This window comes from Giraffa tippelskirchi, chromosome 8, assembly GCF_054371585.1.
Source record: "Giraffa tippelskirchi isolate mGirTip1 chromosome 8, T2T-mGirTip1v1.2.pri, whole genome shotgun sequence".
Taxonomy (NCBI): Eukaryota; Metazoa; Chordata; class Mammalia; order Artiodactyla; family Giraffidae; genus Giraffa; species Giraffa tippelskirchi.
This window is the reverse complement of record NC_137282.1, coordinates 10,579,029-10,596,937: the sequence shown is the minus strand read 5'-3', so window position 1 is coordinate 10,596,937 and position 17,909 is coordinate 10,579,029. Positions and strand designations below refer to the sequence as shown.

The 17,909-nt window shown below is 38.7% G+C and overlaps 2 protein-coding genes across 9 annotated transcripts in view; both read right to left on the bottom strand.

The window, feature by feature from the left end:
* Positions 1 to 3,690: 3,690 nt before the first annotated feature.
* LOC145518875 (vasculin-like protein 1) lies at positions 3,691 to 6,109 on the bottom strand. The gene is given in 3 exon segments (XM_081524011.1): positions 3,691 to 4,954; positions 5,228 to 6,022; positions 6,025 to 6,109. Coding segments are annotated over 3 exon segments (1,467 nt in total). The 3' UTR covers positions 3,691 to 4,367.
* A 2,998-nt stretch (positions 6,110 to 9,107) lies between these two features.
* ADAM2 (ADAM metallopeptidase domain 2) overlaps positions 9,108 to 17,909 on the bottom strand; it is a 92,888-nt gene continuing 84,086 nt past the window's right edge. For all 8 annotated transcript variants that reach the window (XM_081523999.1, XM_081523997.1, XM_081523998.1 and 5 more), the window contains 5 exons: positions 16,390 to 16,467; positions 16,031 to 16,172; positions 11,044 to 11,203; positions 9,788 to 9,852; positions 9,108 to 9,443 (listed from right to left, as the gene is read on the bottom strand). In XM_081523999.1, the coding sequence (XP_081380125.1) occupies positions 9,819 to 9,852; positions 11,044 to 11,203; positions 16,031 to 16,172; positions 16,390 to 16,467 (414 nt within the window). In that variant the 3' untranslated portion in view covers positions 9,108 to 9,443; positions 9,788 to 9,818. The remainder of the gene's footprint in view (positions 9,444 to 9,787; positions 9,853 to 11,043; positions 11,204 to 16,030; positions 16,173 to 16,389; positions 16,468 to 17,909) is intronic.

Below are 17,909 nucleotides of genomic sequence, written 5' to 3'. Positions count from 1 at the left end.
CTCCAAGGCTTTCCCAGGATGGCTGGGTTCTATCCTACCTGGGTTCCAAATTATGGCCTTCCAGCAAAACCCTAATAATGAGGCTCTAAAGAGACAAAAGAGAGAGCCCCTTCAATAAATAGGGACCACTTGTGGGCTTTTGCAGCTTTAAGACAGTTGAGCAGAGCACCAGTGCCGGGGTTTCCGAATTTGGACAAGCCCCCGATATGTCCATGAGAGGTGAAGGGTAGAACTAGGAGTCTTGACGCAAGAGCTGGGGCTGAATTGGACCCCAGGGACTTACTTCTCCACACGACTCGACTCTGTGGCCCTGGGATGGCCAGGTTGCCCGTGGGCAGTAGCCGCCTCAGCCCTGTTGGTTATGATGCCTCCAACCTCACCCTGTGACAACACTGAGATGTGTTAACCCTCACCATGCACATTCTGTGCTGCAAGTTAAGGGACATTATTAGTTGACTGGGGAAAGGCTAACATGATGTCAGTCCCTCCTAAAGGACACCCCGACATTACGTTGTTGTTGTTCAGTTGCTAAGTCGTATCTGACTGTTGAGACCTCATGGACTGCAGCAAGCCAGGCTCCTTTGTCTGACATGACCTGAAGGTCATGCCAAACCCTGAACCTGGCAACTCTGCATCAAGTGGTTGAGAGTGGAGATTTTGTGCATCAGTGTGTAGAGACCATAGAATAAACTTACTCCAGCGAGTCTGATCTTCTAGATGAAGCCTTGAGGTCTAGTGATTCACTGATAGGACCAATTTTGTAGTAATGGGTACCCAAAAGGTGGGGTATGCCACAGTTAGTCTAGATGAAGTCATGGAAACCAAGGCCCTGCCAGGCATCGGCCCGGAAGGCTGAACTAACTGCATTACTGAGGGCTTTGCAATTAAAACGGATAAGAAATTAAATATTTTTACTGACTCTAAATATGGGTTCCACGTGATATGTGATACATGCTCATGCTGCCATTTGGAAAGAAAGGGAAATGTTAACCGATAGATGTAAACCCCCACAAAACATACAGATTTGATTCTGGCTCTTTTAGAAGCAGCGCAGCTCCTGACCTGGGTAGCAGTAATCCACTCTAGGGGCTACTAGAGGGAGGAATCTCTTTTGAGCCAAGGAAACAGCAAAGCTGATGGAACTGAAAAACAGGCAGCTCCACTGAAAGAACCTAAGCAAGTTACGGCCCTAGTGATTGGCCACCCTTCCCTGAACTCCCTAGCTTCCCCCACAATTTGCCACAGGAACAAGAAAATGCTAAGAAATGCGGCTATGAGGAAGGAAACACAGGCTGGTATAAAAAAGAAGGTAAGGTTCTAATCCCTGAGGCCCAAAAATGGAGACCAAGAGCTTACCTGACGCCCACCACCATGGGAAGGATGCACTATGGAATGTGAGGCCAAAGGCTTTTTCAGAGAAAGGGCTTAAAAGAACAGTAAAACAAGTCACCTTTGCCTGTGATTTCTGTGTGTATAGTAACCCACTGACCCATCCAATCCAATAACTCACAGACCCATCAAATCTCCCTTTGTTACTCGGGCCAGTTCATCGCTGATGGACATACCTGGGATGGGAATGGGGGAGAGACTGGCAGTTACATTTCACCCCAATGATCCCAATACCAGGATATAAATAGTCCCCAAATCCCTCCAGGGCAATAATGGGCCTTCTTTTATAGCCAAAATCACAGAGGGGCTCACAGGGGCCCTAGAGATAGACCACAAGCGACATACCTCTTGGCACCCCTTGTCTTCAGGGAAGGTAGAGACAGTGAACACTCCTTTAAAGAATATCTTAGCAGCGCCCTATCAAGAGACTCATGAGCTCAGGACAACTTTGCTTCCTATTGCACTCCTCAGAGCCCATGTAGCCCTAGGAGGGGTCTGGGGCTTAGCCACTTGAAATGACTATGGGAAGCCTTTTTTATTTTTTACCACTGATATGCTGCTAGATAAGAAAGTGAGCCTGTATAATGGCAGTACACTATTAATCACGGACAAGTTCAGAAGGCAATCTAGGACTATGCCCACGAGGCACTGCCAGCTCCCACTAAATATACAGCAGAGGGTCACTTTCTTCAAAAATAAACCCCAGGGTTTAAGTTCTTCTTAAAACCTGGAGATACAGGTCCCTGGAAGACCAACTATTACCAAAATGGAGGGTCCCTATAAAGTAATGGTAGCCACCCCCAACTGCTGTCAAAAGTGTTGAATACATTTGTGCAGACTAAAGCTCTTACTTCGGCAAACCCTGCAGGTCACAAAGGAGCAATAGAGTTGCGAGTGGATTTGCTTGGAAGAAGAAATAGCCAGACCTCTCTGAAGGGGTAAGAAAGAGGTTTGTGTCTCATGTGAATGTTCACCAAAGGGTGATCTCAGCAGGGAACAGTTTTTAATAGCCCACGTGGAGAGGATGACCCATTTTGTGGACACTAGTTAGCCTTGTTCCTAGCCATGCCTCTTTTCATCCAAGGGGCTCATGACTGAGGTGATCATGGTGGCAGGATGGGTTTAGCGACGTGGACCTCTACTCACCAACCTCAACCTGGCTGCGCCACTGCTAGTGCCTGGCCTTCCAGCCACAGAGGAGCCCAAGGTAGGGCACCGTTCTCCAGAATGGTCAGCCAGCTACCTGGGGGCAGGCTGATTACATTGGGCCACTTCCATCAAGGGTTGGCAGGGTTGTTTCCTCATTGGAATAGACACTGTGGATTCAGCTTTACCTTCCCTATATGCAGTGCTTCTGTCAGGACTGCCCTCCATTGACTGACTGACAGAATGACTCGCCCATGGTCATAGGATTTCTACTCAGCATTGCTTCTGATCAAGGAACTAACTTCACAGCAAAAGTATCTCAGCAATGCCCCCTGGGCTCATGGAATTCACTCGTTCCTCAGCATACTGAAGCTGCTGGCCTGAGAGAATGGTGGCCTTTTGAACACTCAATTACAGTGCTGGCTCGGTGGCAGTATTTTTCAGGTCTGGGGCCAGGTTCTCCAGAAGGACTGCATATGCTCTAAATCAGTGCCCAACATATGATGTTGTTTCTCCAAGTCAGAATTCATGGGTCCTAGAATTGAGGGTATAAATAGAAGTGGCATCTTCACCATCACCTCAAATGATCCACTAGCAGAATTTTTGCTTCCTGTTTCCAGACTTTAAGCTGTGTTGGCCTAGAGGTCTTAGTCCCAGAGGGTGGAAACACAACAGTGATACCTTAATTGGAATTAAAACTGCTACATGGCCACTTTTGTTCTTTGTACCTCTGAATCAACAGGAAAACAAGGGAGGTAAGGTATTGGCTGTAGTTAATGATCTTGAATACAAAGAGCAACTGGACTACTACTCAACAGTGGAGGTAAAGAAGACTCTGTATGAAATAAGGAAACCACGTGGAATGTCTCCCAGCATTGGCACGCTCTGTAACTATGGTCAACGAAGAACTACGACCCAGAAAGGACTACTAATGGAACACACCTTTCAGAAATGAAAGTTTGTCACCAAAGCATCACAGTACCAGCTACAACCATGTGACCAATTATAGAAATGCAGACTGTAATTTCATGAGTATATTCTCCTTATTTTGTTACAAATACATTTGTCTATATGTAAGCATATATTAAGCAAAAATATGTTTGTTTCATCTCTTATTCCTTTATCATGTAACATAAGATGTATTGACTTTTATAAGCATTTAAATATTTTTAATTTTTTTATTAATGCAAAAGATTTATTTCAAGTTAGTTATTTTCTGCAGCAGTTTTCTCCCTCAACATACTTGTGATAACCACATCTTTTAAATCTGTAAATAACATTATCAAAATAATCTTAATCTTTGAAATCTCACAAAAATTTATATTTTAAAAATCCACCCTGAATATCAAGGCTGCAAGAATGACACATTTCCTATATCCAAATATTTTACAGCTGTACCAAAAAAGAACAGAAAAATAAGGGAAAAATCCACATAAGCTTGGTTAAGGGCTAACATTACCTGAGCAGCCAAAAATAAAATAAAATATCCAAATTATTAGCATTAATTTCATGCAATTATAACTTCAATAGTCACTTTGTCATTGACAATGATTGCTTGAGCACAGGGGTGAGTGCCCCAAGGGCTGGTGGTAGAAGCTGTTGCTACAGACCAGTGTCTCCTCTCTGCACTGCCAGCTCCCTCCCGCCTGTGCATTGCCCCATATATATTGTGTGTATGTGTGTGTTTTAAAAATCTTTCCCACCACAACAGACAACCACAATAAAGTTCTCTCTACTAAGCAGATAACAGGGAAGAACCACCACAAAAGCTAAACAAGCCAATCACTCGCTCTCTCTTCGGGATATGATTATTTCCCTTGTGCATGAAGTATTCAACAATAGCATAAGGAAAGGAAAAGAACAATGTCTTCTGTATAACCCCTAAGCACACAAGCTGAGTTTACTGGGTCAGATTTAACTGTGAGCGTTTTATACGTCCACTTCCCGGCATGGTCATCAGATGTTTCACAGCTACTTGTCTGCGTGTCTGAGTCCTCAAGCTCCGCTCTGCAAGCGCTTCTCCAAGGGGGGAATAGGCTGGAACTTCGACTCTGCAAGAAGCCACTCTTCCCAAAGTCACTTCTTTTCAGCTGCTCTGTCTTCCGGTAGATCTCGCTGAGCTCATCGTCTGGGAGGGAAAGGCAGTTCTCATCATTTTCAGAATACTCCTGCCATCCCATTGCGTTCCGAAACCTGTGCTCTCCTTCCAAAGGGTGAGAGAGGACCTCCCCTTCCTCTTCTACAGGGCGAGCAAGACCATTCTGATGACAGCCTTCCTCCCCATTTTCCTCTGGTTCCGGTGTGCTGTTATCCTCCGAACCTTCTGACTTGTCACAGGTTCTGCTCTCTGAGAAGTCTCCATTCCCGTCACCCAGACGAGAGGAGCTGATAATCGGAGGAGTGGTGCTGGCGGGGCTCTCTTTGCTGCTGCTGCTAAGTCGTTTCAGTCGTGTCCGACTCTGTGCAACCTCATAGACGGCCGCCCACCAGGCTCCCCCGTCCCTGGGATTCTCCAGGCAAGAACACTGGCGTGGGTTGCCATTTCCTTCTCCAGTGCATGAAAGGGAAAAGTGAAAGTGAAGTCGTGTACGACTCTTAGCGACCCCATGGACTGCAGACCACCAGGCTCCCCTGCCCCTGGGATTCTCCAGGCAAGAGTACTGGAGTGGGGTGGCATTGCCTTCTCCCGGGCTCTCTTTGGGAGAACTTAAAACTATACCTCCAGCCAGTACTACTGGCTTGCTAACAGAGATTGGACTGCTAAAAGCAGACTCTTGGCTAGAGGAAAGTGATCCTGATTTGTGTTTCATTCTGTTAGCTTTCCATGTACTGGCCTTGGATGGAGGTGGTACAGGCTTGGGAACCAGGTTCTCATAGACACTTGAAACCGTGGTTGACGATTTGCTTCCATTTGCATGGCGAGATCCTGGTGAGGTGAATACAGCTGAGAAGGCAGCAGCAAGATCTTTTTTGGAAACTTTTTTGATGACTAGCATTTTGGAGGGCTGCTTGGCACGAGGTGGGTTTTCCCACACTCCAGAAGGTGTCCCAGTGGGTCTGCATGGCTGATTCTGTTTGCCAGCTTCTGGATTCAAAGAAGGAAAGTCTTCCTCTTTAAACTGCAATTTTCCCACCTTATCTTCTTTCTTCTCTTCCCTAATATCTGTAGGTGGCTTTTCCTGAAAGTTATAGCCTTTCTGGGAGTGGAAGCTGCCGTTCCAGTGGCGATGATTTTCTGTGCCACCCCCGCTACGCTGGCTTATGTCATCATGACCTCGTGAAGAGCCATGCCAACCAGATCAGCTCCCTGTGATTCCAGCACATACTCCCTTAGAGACACCAGAGTCCACAGAATAATGGTGGAACGGGGAGGGCTGGTGCCAAGAATCTCCTGTCATTTGATGAGGTCCATTGTTGGAAACGCCATCAGAGGAATTATGTCTACTATGGCTTACTCCAAATTTACCATTTCCTCGGGGTAGGTGCTGTGTTTCTCAAAAGTCACTGTAGGTGACTTAGCTGACTGTGGTGTTGAGAAATTTAGCCAAGCAGGAGCAAAGTCATGCTGTGCCATTTATGTCCAGTGTCTCTTTTCAACAAGGTGAAGCATCCAACCTCATGGCCAGCATCCCAGGATCTCTGTGGTCCTGCTTCCTGAACCTCTTGAGTTGCCAGCTGGATTTCCATGAGGTTCTCTTGGTAAAAGGGTACTTAATTAGGCTGGCCAACAGAGCGCCTTATGATGAAGCACAAAGAAGCCAGGCTCTGTGTGGATCAATCTTTCAGTCCCCTCAATTGCTCATCTTAAACTATCTAGTTCCTGACACGTTTTCCAAAGAGGAAGGGGAAAGGGAGAGGGGGAGGGGAACATAAAAGTATTTGTTACATTTAAAAAATGGGGCGAAGGGGAAAGAGCTATATCAATGTTCATCTCATTCAACTTCCTTGAGTGATGGCACTATGATGTTGCTTAAACCCGATAATACATGGACATTGGCACAGTGAATGCAAATATTGTTCATAACAAGGTCATAGCTTAGAGAGACAGATGGACTTCTGTTTGGTCAAATAATGTCATTGAAGCGATAGATAAAAAATAAAACATTGAAGAGCTATAAAAGATCTTCTGAGTAGTCAACTCTAGAAGCAAAACATCCACATTACAAAGCCCTTAATTTACAAATCTCATTATTCTTACACAGCTGCTAAAAATCGTCTGCAGGTATGAGTTTATATTTGTCTTATCCTTCAAAATCTAAGGACATAAGAAACCTTGTTTTTAAAAAAAAACAAAAACAGACAGGAACTTGATATGCTTTTCCCTCCTAGAATAGCAGCAAGGCAAATTTCTTGGTATAAAGCTTCCAAATGTTTCTTCTATTTCTTTGCTCTTCACTATTTATAAATTTAGAGCAAAATTAAAACAAGTAGAAGGGCAGGGCTTAAGAACAGTCATGGAGAAAGTTCCAAAATGAGGTTTTCTTCTCTTCAGTTGTCAGTATTTCACCTGTTCTGCCTGTTCCTGAAGACTAAATTGCGTTAATAGAAGGTAGGAATCTTCTGCTTCAGTAGAGAAGTCACTTTGGATCCATTTTCATCATTCAGTTCAGTTCAGTCGCTCAGTCGTGTCTGACTCTTTGCGACTCCATGAACCGCAGGAAGCCAGACCTCCCTGTCCATCACCAACTCCTGGAGTCCACCCAAACCCATGTCCATTGAGTCAGTGATGCCATCCAACCATCTCATCCTCTGTCATCCCCTTCTCCTCCTGCCCTCCATCTTTCCCAGCATCAGGGTATTTTCAAATGAGTCAGCTCTTCACATCAGGTGGCCAAAGGATTGGAGTTTCATCTTCAACATCAGTCCTTCCAATGAACACCCAGGACTGATCTCCTTTAGGACAGACTGGTTGGATCTCCTTTCAGTCCAAGGGACTCTCAAGAGTCTTCTCCAACACCACAGTTTAAAAGCATCAATTCTTCGGCGCTCAGCTTTCTTTGTAGTCCAACTCTCACATCGATACATGACTACTGGAAAAACCATAGCCTTGACTAGACAGACTTTTGTTGACATCATTATTCAATCATTTAAAAGGTTATTGGAATCTATCACTTTGACTCCTTCCTTCTTTCACGTGCCTATGTCATTAAGACTCCAGTCCCCCTAAATATTTTAAATTTTACCTCATAGTACTTAAGTTATAAAATATCAGAAGAGTAAACGTCACTTAAGGATTTTCTCTCTTCTAGAAAGGAATTAGGACATTTTGGGTTGTATGCAGGGTAGTTATATCACTTTAGGAAGTTATGACCTTTATTTGGAGATTGAGTATGGCTGTAGGAGATACATATGGATGCCAAGTTGGCAAGGGGGATGACTTTTCATGTTTAATTTTATGTGTCAACTTGGGGATGTCCAAATGTCTGATAAAACATTATTTCTGGGTGTGTCTGTGTGTCCTGGGAAGAGGTTAGTATTTGAATCATTAGACTGAGTGAAGAAGTCTACCCTCAGCAATTCTAGTAAGCACCATTCAATTTGTTGAGGGCATGAGTAGAACAAAAAGATGGAGAAAGGTCAATTTGCTCTCTGCTTAAGCTGAGACATCCACCTTCTCCTATCTTCAGACACCCGTTGGAACTCTTGGTCCTCAGGTTTTTAGACTCAAATTGAGACTTACATAATTGGGCCCCCATTTTTCAGGTATTCAGACTTGTATTGAATCACACTATCAGTTCTTTCCCAGTTCTTCCATTTGCAGATGGCAGATCTTGGGACTTCCTGGGTTCCACAACCATGAGAGCCAATTCCTGTAATAAATTTCCTCACCCCTCCCTCCTCTCCCACCTATTTATATAACTCCTATTGCTTCTGTTTCTCTGGAAAACCCTGACTCACACATTTGTATTACTATAGCTTCTTCTTGAAGCTCTCCTCCTGAAGGCAGGAGGAGAAGGGGATGACAAAGGACAAGATGGTTGGATGGCATCACCGACTCAATGGACATGAGTTTGAGCAAGCTCTGGGAGATGGTGAAGGACAGAGAAGCCTGGTGTGCTGCAGTCCACAGGGTTGCAAAGATCAGACATGACTGAGCAACCGAACAATGAACAACAAAGCTTCTTTTTGTGTGTTCATGCTAAGTCACTTAAGTCATGTCCGACTCTGTGATCCTAGGACTGTACCCTGCCAGGCTCCTCTGTCCATGGGATTCTCCCGACAAGAATACTGGAGTGGGTTGCCATGCCCTCCTCCAGGGGCTGTTCCCTACCTAGGGATCAGACCCGCATCTCTTATGTCTCCTGTATTGGCAGGCAGGTTCCCCACTACTAGCGCCATCACTATGATATGTTCTTTATATTTACTAATGCTTTTTTAAAGCATTAGTGTTAAAGTCTATCAATTTTCTTTTGTATAGAGTTTCACAGTATATATATATCTTGTACTTTGAACCTTTATATATCTGAAATTGTCTTTTAGAAGCAGCACATAGTTGAATTGTTTTTCCAGATCTTAAGGTTATTGTCTTTTGATTGGTTGTGGACCTGAGACTATAACATCACTACATACCATTGCAACTTAAAACAGTGGTCTTTAATCACGGTATTGCATGTCTTATATTGTAAATTTTCTTTGTCTCATGCCTACTCATTAACAGAGTTAATACTTACTAACAGAGTTAATATGAGGTAACTTTAAAAAATAAGAAATATGTAACATACAAACTCATAAACATGCATTCGTTACAAATAAGTTATTTAAGGTATCATATCTTTTCTTGACAGATGAAAGCCATAAAGTGCAAGTTTTGAATCTCAGGTAATCAGTGCATGTTTGTTTTCTTTTCCATTTTTCCTGTTCACCAAAGATAATTACTCCGGAAGAATAAATGAAGGCGAAAACATCACCTGTATGACCAATCAAGTTAAAAATGATGATTAATTCAGCAAATGGTATGAGGTACTTATTTTGAAGTAGAGTTCTATCATGTAATTAATTTGTAACCAGAGTCTGAATCACAAATGCTAAAGAATTAAGCATTATTAGAAAAAAAATAGCACTGCAAGAAATATTTTAAATGACAAATTTACCATGTCTATGCTATAGCTTACAATATTGAAAAATATTCTTCAATTTGATTTTTATTATATGCAACTATATTACTATCTTCATTTAATATACACTTATACTATTTCTATCTATGTAATACTTAAAATTTTATCCTCTCATCCTAAAATTAGTTGATACTTACTGTGATGTCATGGACTCTTTGTTTTTCCCGGCTAGTCTTTGGGCTCACTCTCACTTTCTGGTTGCCTATATATTTAAAAATAAAAATGATCATTTAAAACTGCATTTTCTTCAAAGATTGTTCTACAACACTCTATAATATCTAGCAGTATTGAAACAGTTTTGAATCCCTATCTGAGATTTGGGAGCAGCCACTACTTAAGAATATCTCAGCACTGAGAGTATTTCTCAACGGTAAGCAAGGCTAATATGAGAAAAAGAACAGTAATAAAAGTTTACCTGGAAATGAATGCAGATTATGTTTATATATATAAAATATTATTAGCTAAATAGCTTAACATTTTTTTTACCATTCACATTTTGCTCATTTTCCCACAATAAACTCATCCAATATAAGAAAATTCCTTTAATATGTTTAAGTATTATCTGAATTATGAGACTATTTTATGTGTCACATATTATTTCAGCAATTTTACATAAACATTTCAAAATATTTCTATGAAATGATTCTCTTTTAATTTATATTATCAATTTTAAATATATTAATAAGGTTCTTTAAATGTTCTAATAAAATTCATTTCATCTTAAGTAAAATGAAGGGCATAGATATAAAACTCAAAGGCAGAAATTATTTCATAACAATTTCCATGAAAGGAAGTAAACCAATTTTAATATTTGTTTTACTCTTGAAGAATATTTTCAGATATTTGTTAGGTTACTAAATTAAAAATTTTTTTTTTCTGTAGAGTAGCCATGGCGATAACCTAGATTTTTCAGTTTTACTATCATATAATTTACTTTAATATATTTTTATTTATATTTTAATCTTTTCCACCTCTGGCTGCCTCTATTGAAGTTCCTTAAAGCCTAACTGCTCTCCTAAATTTCCATGCTATGTTTTAATAAAATGTGTTTGCAAAACTCTTTGAAATATATAAATATTAAAAAGTAAATAATGATATTTAATACATACTTAATAATTAAGATCAAATAGTAAAAGAAGATAATCATTAACCAGAAATCATTGCTACTTAAAGTTACTCTTAACAAAGTCCAAGTTGTTTTAAGATTAAAAAAAAAATTTTTACTATTCATTATATTGACCATTAATATATTGCATATTAAATTTACATGGAAAGATAAATATATAATCTGAATTACTACTAGTTACATCACCATAATGTTATATATTGATAAGTTACTATGGAGGCCAACTAATTGTAAAAGTAATGGATCTTAAATATGAAATTAACATACTCATCGCTTGTATAATCCTCAGTTCTCCATTTTTTCCTTTGGAAATACACCTTTACCAGTGTGGCAATTAGTACACAGAGAATAATGAAAAAAGGAATGAATAAGAAAAATGGCCATCTTGTAGGTTTGGAACGGTAAACATTCTCAATATAGCGACTTCCTAGGAGAGAAAACACCAGTGATTTGAAAGTAACTACCAGGAATATAGCAAAACCACTTCTGCATTTTATTATGACTGTTGGAATAAAAATTGTAAGCATTTAATAATTTTACAATTAACATTTTTATATGAAATGGTTAAGTTGACATCATAAGTGTGCAAAGTTAGACTCTTCTATAATAACTCGTACGTAACAGTCCTCTACTCCTTGCTCGTTTATTAAGAACCTCCTATTCCATGTGGTTCTCTTTTCAGATCTTTCTCATACTATAGATGAAAAGAATTATAGTGATTCAATTAAGAATTGAATTTTCCCTCAGTGCTCTATTTTTGGAAGAAATACTGCAAATTCTTTTATTGCATTGATATGTATTTTCATGCTTTATCTAAGAAACTGCTTATCTCAAGGTCATGTAGACATTTCCCATGTTTCTTTAAGAACAGTGTTAGCTTCTACATTTAGATTTATCATCGGTCACATTTGAATTGTGAAGTAAGTTATAACTTTGAGATTCATTTGGTCTTACGTGGATATTCAATTGTTAAAATACAATGTTTTGAACTGACTTTCCTTCCCTTTTGAACTGTTTTTGTACTTTTCTTAATTACTGTAACTATATACTAAATCTATATTAAGTTCAGTTCAGTTGCTCATGTCCATTGCTCATGGCTCTTTGCAATCCCATGGACTGCAGCACAGGCTTCCCTGTCCATCACCAACTCCGAGAGCTTACTCAAACTCATGTCCATCGAGTTGGTGATGCCATCCAACCATCTCATCTTCTGTCATCCCCTTCTCCTCCTGCCTTCAATCTTTCCCAGCCTCAGGGTCTTTTCCAATGAGTTAGTTCTTTGCATCAGGTGGCCAAAGTATTGGAGCTTCAGCTTCAGCATCAGTCCTTCCAAAGAATATTCAGGACTGATCTCCTTGAGGATTGAACGGTTTGATCTCCTTGCAGTCCAAGGGACTCTCAAGAGTCTTCTCCAACACCACAGTTCAAAAGCATCAATTCTTCAGCGATCAGCTTTCTTTATAGTCCAACTCTCACATCCATACATGACTACTAGAAACTCTGGTTAAAGGCTCTTAAACTCCCCACATCCTTGTTTGTGCCCCCCAAAATAGTATCTCACTGGATACCAGGTAATATATAAAACTATATTATCCTAAGTTTAATATAAGTCAAATAGACTACATCATTCTTCTTTGTTCTTTTTTCAGAGCTGTTTGGTTATTCTAGCACTTTTGTGTGTATTTTACAATCAAATTGTTGATATCTAAAACATTGCATGTTTTCATTATTGGCTATTTTGATCTATAGACTTAATTTGGTGAGAATTGACATGTTGGCAATAATAAACTTTCCCACAGATGAACATGGAGTATTTCTCCATTTATTTGTGTGTTTAGTATTTATCTGCATTTTTTGTTTGTTTCAGTGTAAAACTATTGCACATCTTTTGTTGAGCTTATTCCTAATATTTTATATTTTGATAGTATTGTAGGTGGGACTGATTTTAAGTTGATTTTCATTTTACTGCAGCTAGTATATAGCAATACTGCTGCTGCTGCTGCTGCTGCTAAGTCGCTTCAGTCGTGTCCGACTCTGTGCGACCCCATGGACGGCAGCCCACCAGGCTCCCCTGTCCCTGGGATTCTCCAGGCAAGAATACTGGAGTGGGTTGCCATTTCCTTCTCCAATGCATGAAAGTGAAAAGTGAAAGTGAAGTCACTCAGTCGTGTCCGACTCCTAGCGACCACCCCATAGACTGCAGCCTACTAGGCTCCTCCGTCCATGGGATTTTCCAGGCAAGAGTACTGGAGTGGGGTGCCATTGCCTTCTCCATATAGCAATACTACTGACTTTTAAATATTTTCTTTGACCTTTCAAAGGGTTTTTATTACTTCTTGAAGTATTCCTGTAGAATCCTTAGGATTTTTGATGTAATTAATCATATCGTCTGCAGTCTAATCTCATTTTTTCTAATCTTTATGCTCCTGATTTTTGGTTCTTTACTTATTGCACTGGCTAGGACTTAGAGTACAATATTGACATTGTGAGAGCAGACTTCATTGCCTTGTTCTCAGTTTTTTGGAAAAAATAAAATTATAAAATATATTATAAGATATATCAGCTAAAATTTTTTGTTCATGCTTTTTATCATATTGATTTCATATTAAGTTTACTTCTGTTGATAGTTCATTGCCTTTTAAAAATTCATAAATAGGTGTTGAATTTTGTCAAATGACTTTCATGCAACAAATGAGAAAATTATATACTTGAAAATATTTCTTAATTTTATGAATTGTACTGATTGGCTTTCAAATGAATGTTTGCATTTATGTTAATTAAATATATTGCTCTGTAATTTTTTCTTTGTTAACTTTCTTTTCTGGATTTGGCATTAAGGATATGTTTTCCTCATCCAATGAGGTGATAGGTGTCACTTTCACCACCGTTTTTTTAAAATGACATTTCTTCCTTGCAAAAACCATGCCAGAATTAACCTGTGAAAACTGTATATCTTGCTGCTGTTAATTTTGTTGTTTCTTAAAATCACAAACACACAGAACATGAAATTTTGGCTTCTGATTTCTTGGTTATAGTCTTTATATTATACTATGATTTATAATTCTTTTTCCACATGGAATAGCCCTTATAATGCTTTTCAAAGCTGAGGAGCTTTATCAGCCTACTTGTTACCCATACTCAATTAAGACTTGAAGAACATATGTATTTTGATCATTTTCAGCCTGAGCTGATGTAATTCCTTAAAAATGTGTGGATTTCTTATGTATCAAATGAAAAATACACCCCATTAAATGAGATCACACCCACAAATCTTTCTGACATATGTCTGTCTATACTAGACCCTTGTGAGGCTGCCATAAAATAACCTATTGTAGCCTTATTGTTTGAGAGTTTCATAAGGCAGTCCACTACAATACTTACAAGGGCTTTTTGTATAGATGAAGGTGTCTAAGAAGCATCACTTTAAGGTTTTTCTGAGGTCTTAACAGAGGGGTTTAATATATGCTTGAAAATCTTTATCTGAGATCAAATTTTATTACTAAATATCTTAAGTTTAGTTGTTAGCCACTTCTTACTTTAAAAATGTTTTGCTAGAAGAGTTCAGGAATAAAAATGTTTTATTTTCATGCCAAAAAATCTAACTCTTTTATGAATACGCATATACATTTTACTTGAAAATTTAACTTTTCTTTCATTATTAATTACTGTCTCCTTGCATTTTATCATAGGTAACTTCAGTTGCCCAACCTGAAATCACTACAATCTACCTAGAAATCTTGTTGACCAGAACCATGAAGTCTATTTTTCACATTACCACAGGCAGCAAGGGTGCCTCACAATTCACCACTTCATAATAAATGGTCTTATTTCTCCAACTTCTAATAGTATGTTTTTAAGCTGTCTTTGAATTGCTCACCAACAGTCTTCTTGAGACAATGTCAACCTATACTGATGGTCTTCAACAGTTTCCTGTTATGCCTTCCACAAACCATCCAATTCCAAAGCTAATGGCACATGTTTTAGACTCTTGTTATACAAATATAAATACATCATCTAGAGAGCACTTGTACAAGAAAGTACCCCCAAATTAAGGAACTTAAACAATCATTTCATTTGAATTTTGTGTGGCATGAGTTTGTGCAAGGCTTAGTTGCATGGTTGTATTTTTGTGTCTCAAAGTCAAATTTCAAATACAGTCAATCATCTTCAACAGAATGAGTATTCCAATAATGAGAGTTCCAAGAATTAGTATTCTGAAAAGCCCAATCAGAAGGCCAACTTGGATGCTAGGAAAGAATAGTCTCTTCTTCTCATTGGGGAAAAGGCATGTGCGTGTATGGACAGAAGCAGTTAATTACAGTGAATCTGAAGATAAGCTAACTATTCCCACTAAAATAGAAATAGCTTGATAATACATAAGTATGTTATAATTTCTTTTTTTTACTTAGTCTCTAAGAAATGGTCTTAAATACTATATTTCAAAAGTTGGAATAAATGCGGAAATGTTAAGAACTAAGTCTGGCTCAAAATCTGGAGAAACCTTCGCTTTGCTTTTCTGTAAATACAAGTTTTCGTATAAAGGTCCTAAGCAACACTGGATATACTGGCATGCTCTAAAATCCACCTCTACTTTGAACAAAAGATTGTAGGAAATTACATTTCCTATGCTCCTGAACCTTCTGTCTTCTGTTTAGATTTAGCTGATGGGATTCACTGGATGAGATTTGGAGAGCAGGCAGACTGAAATCCTCATGGTTTTGATCCCTCTCCATCTCCAGCATCTGCAGTTACGTCTCTGCATCCTGAAGGGTACCTCTACCTGTCTTCTGGATCCCGGTAACCTTAACCATAGTCATATGTCATGAAAGATGGGTTAGATTTTGGTTCTAGTAATACCATCTCCATTTATTGTCCTTTCAGCCCCACGAAGTGGTAATGGATTCCTGCATTACTAATCTCTTCAGTGCCTCACTGATCTCTGATTGGCTTTCATATCTGCTCTTATGTGTTACCCTACCTCATGTTTTGTACTTAATTCCTTCTGTATGAAAGACTAAAGTGATTTCTGTTTTCTTGCCTGGGTCCCTACTGGCGTATCTTATTTATAACATATATTTTGTAAAACACGTTAGCTTCTGGAAGTAAAATGTAAGTTAAATAGCCATCTATGGTTTATTATTTGATGTCCAAGCATAATCTAAATATAAATTAGTAGACAAAATATTTACCTTGTTAAATTTAATACATTAAAACGTTATCTTAATTATAATTTCAATTTGTTATCAGTACTTACCGAGTAAACCATGTACACCAGGAACCGAGGGTGGAAAGTTGCCACTGTCAATACTCCCACCTTCCCATCCTAGAGCTGCGCTTTGGCAATTTGGAGGTATATATGTAGGGTTACAATGACAGTTCTTTTTATTATTACACACCTGAAACAGGAGAAATATCACCTTATGAAATAAGTAGCTACAGTTATCATTAAAATTTTGCAATAATATGTAGATCAGATAAGGCTGATTTTCTTACCTGGTTTATGAGTGTGTGTGTGTGTGTGTGTGTGTGTGTGTGTGTATGTATGTGTGTGTTTGCTTTCCAAAGATCACTCTTAATTATATATGCTCTGTGTCTCATAGTCCTGATACTTACACCTTGATTGTTGCATTTTTGTGGAGTACAGTCATACTTCAAGAATGAAGAATCTACACATTCCTTATTCTTGCAAACCTAAAAAAGGAATGTCTCAAAGTAAGTTAATTGAACCACCATCTGTACTTGGCATCTAACTAAAAGGATTCCATATTGTACAGACATAAGAGGTATTCATTTCATGATAAATATTAACATACTACCAATAAGTGGTTAATACATAGTGCTACTGAGTTTCTAGCACTAGATGAGACTGATTATCTGAAAGTAAACAAAACAATAAAAGCATCTTCTATGCTTATTCTAGGATAGGAAGTATAGACATGAAATAAAAGCAAAGGTAATATGTCATAAATACTATAATAAAGTAGCTTTATGAAATAATAAAAAACCAAGAATTTAATATATGAGGACAGCAAAACATTTTTATTGAGCCCTGATGTTGAACAGGACTCAATCAAGCATAGAGGTGAAAGGCAAAGTACTTGTAGAAAAAGAATAAATCTTCAAAATGACCCTACATCATATCTACTATGTAACTTTTAAGAAATATTAACGGCAGTGCAGCTGTTACACAAAGAACATCCATTCAAACATTAATTAACTAAATATTTGAGTCTTACAATGCACTTTACCCTGAGATGCAGTGGTGAATAGCAATAACAAAGAAACCCTTATATTGCTCATATTGCTGAAAACGTAGAGAAACACAGACGCACACACACATGCACACACACAAAGAATCTCCATGTGATGTGACAGAAGTTACTATGGAGGATATGTTTGTATCTTGTAATCTTGGTCAGAAAGTTGATCTATAACTTGTAAGCAATGAGTCATATTTAGAGATTTAATTGGAAGATGGAAAGCTGATAGAAAGAAAGTTTTGAAAAAGAGAATGCAAAAGTGAGAGAGAATGCAGAGAGACAAACTAGAGCAACATTGCAGTAGTCTAGAAAAATGACAACCTAGAGTGGAACTGAGTGCTTAGTGGTGTCGATCAAAAACAGTGGTTATGTTTGAGACAGAGTTAATTCACCAAGTTTAGTGATAAATTATATATAAAGAATGAAAAGAGAGATAGGCAATGACACCAGGGTTTCTGGTATGTCTAACTTTCTTGGTTGTGGTACAACTGATGAGATAAGAAAGCTAAACATAAAGCTCAAAATTATAGAAATATTATTTTTTGAGACTTCATTTCACTTGTAATATCAAGTAATACTGTGCACTTGAGATAAAATGAAAATCATTTTTGTGCAGAAAATGTGAGATACAAAAGTAATCCAAACCTGAAGCCAGTGATTCCCCCTGTGGTAATCAGTGGCACTTAAATCCTACATCCTTTGCCACTGATGGTGATTGCAGCCATGAAATTAAAAGACGCTTACTCCTTGGAAGGAAGGTTATGGCCAACCTAGACAGCATGTTTAAAAGCAGAGACATTACTTTGCCAACAAAAGTCCATCTAGTCAAGGCTATGGTTTTTCCAGTGGTCATGTATGGATGTGAGAGTTGGA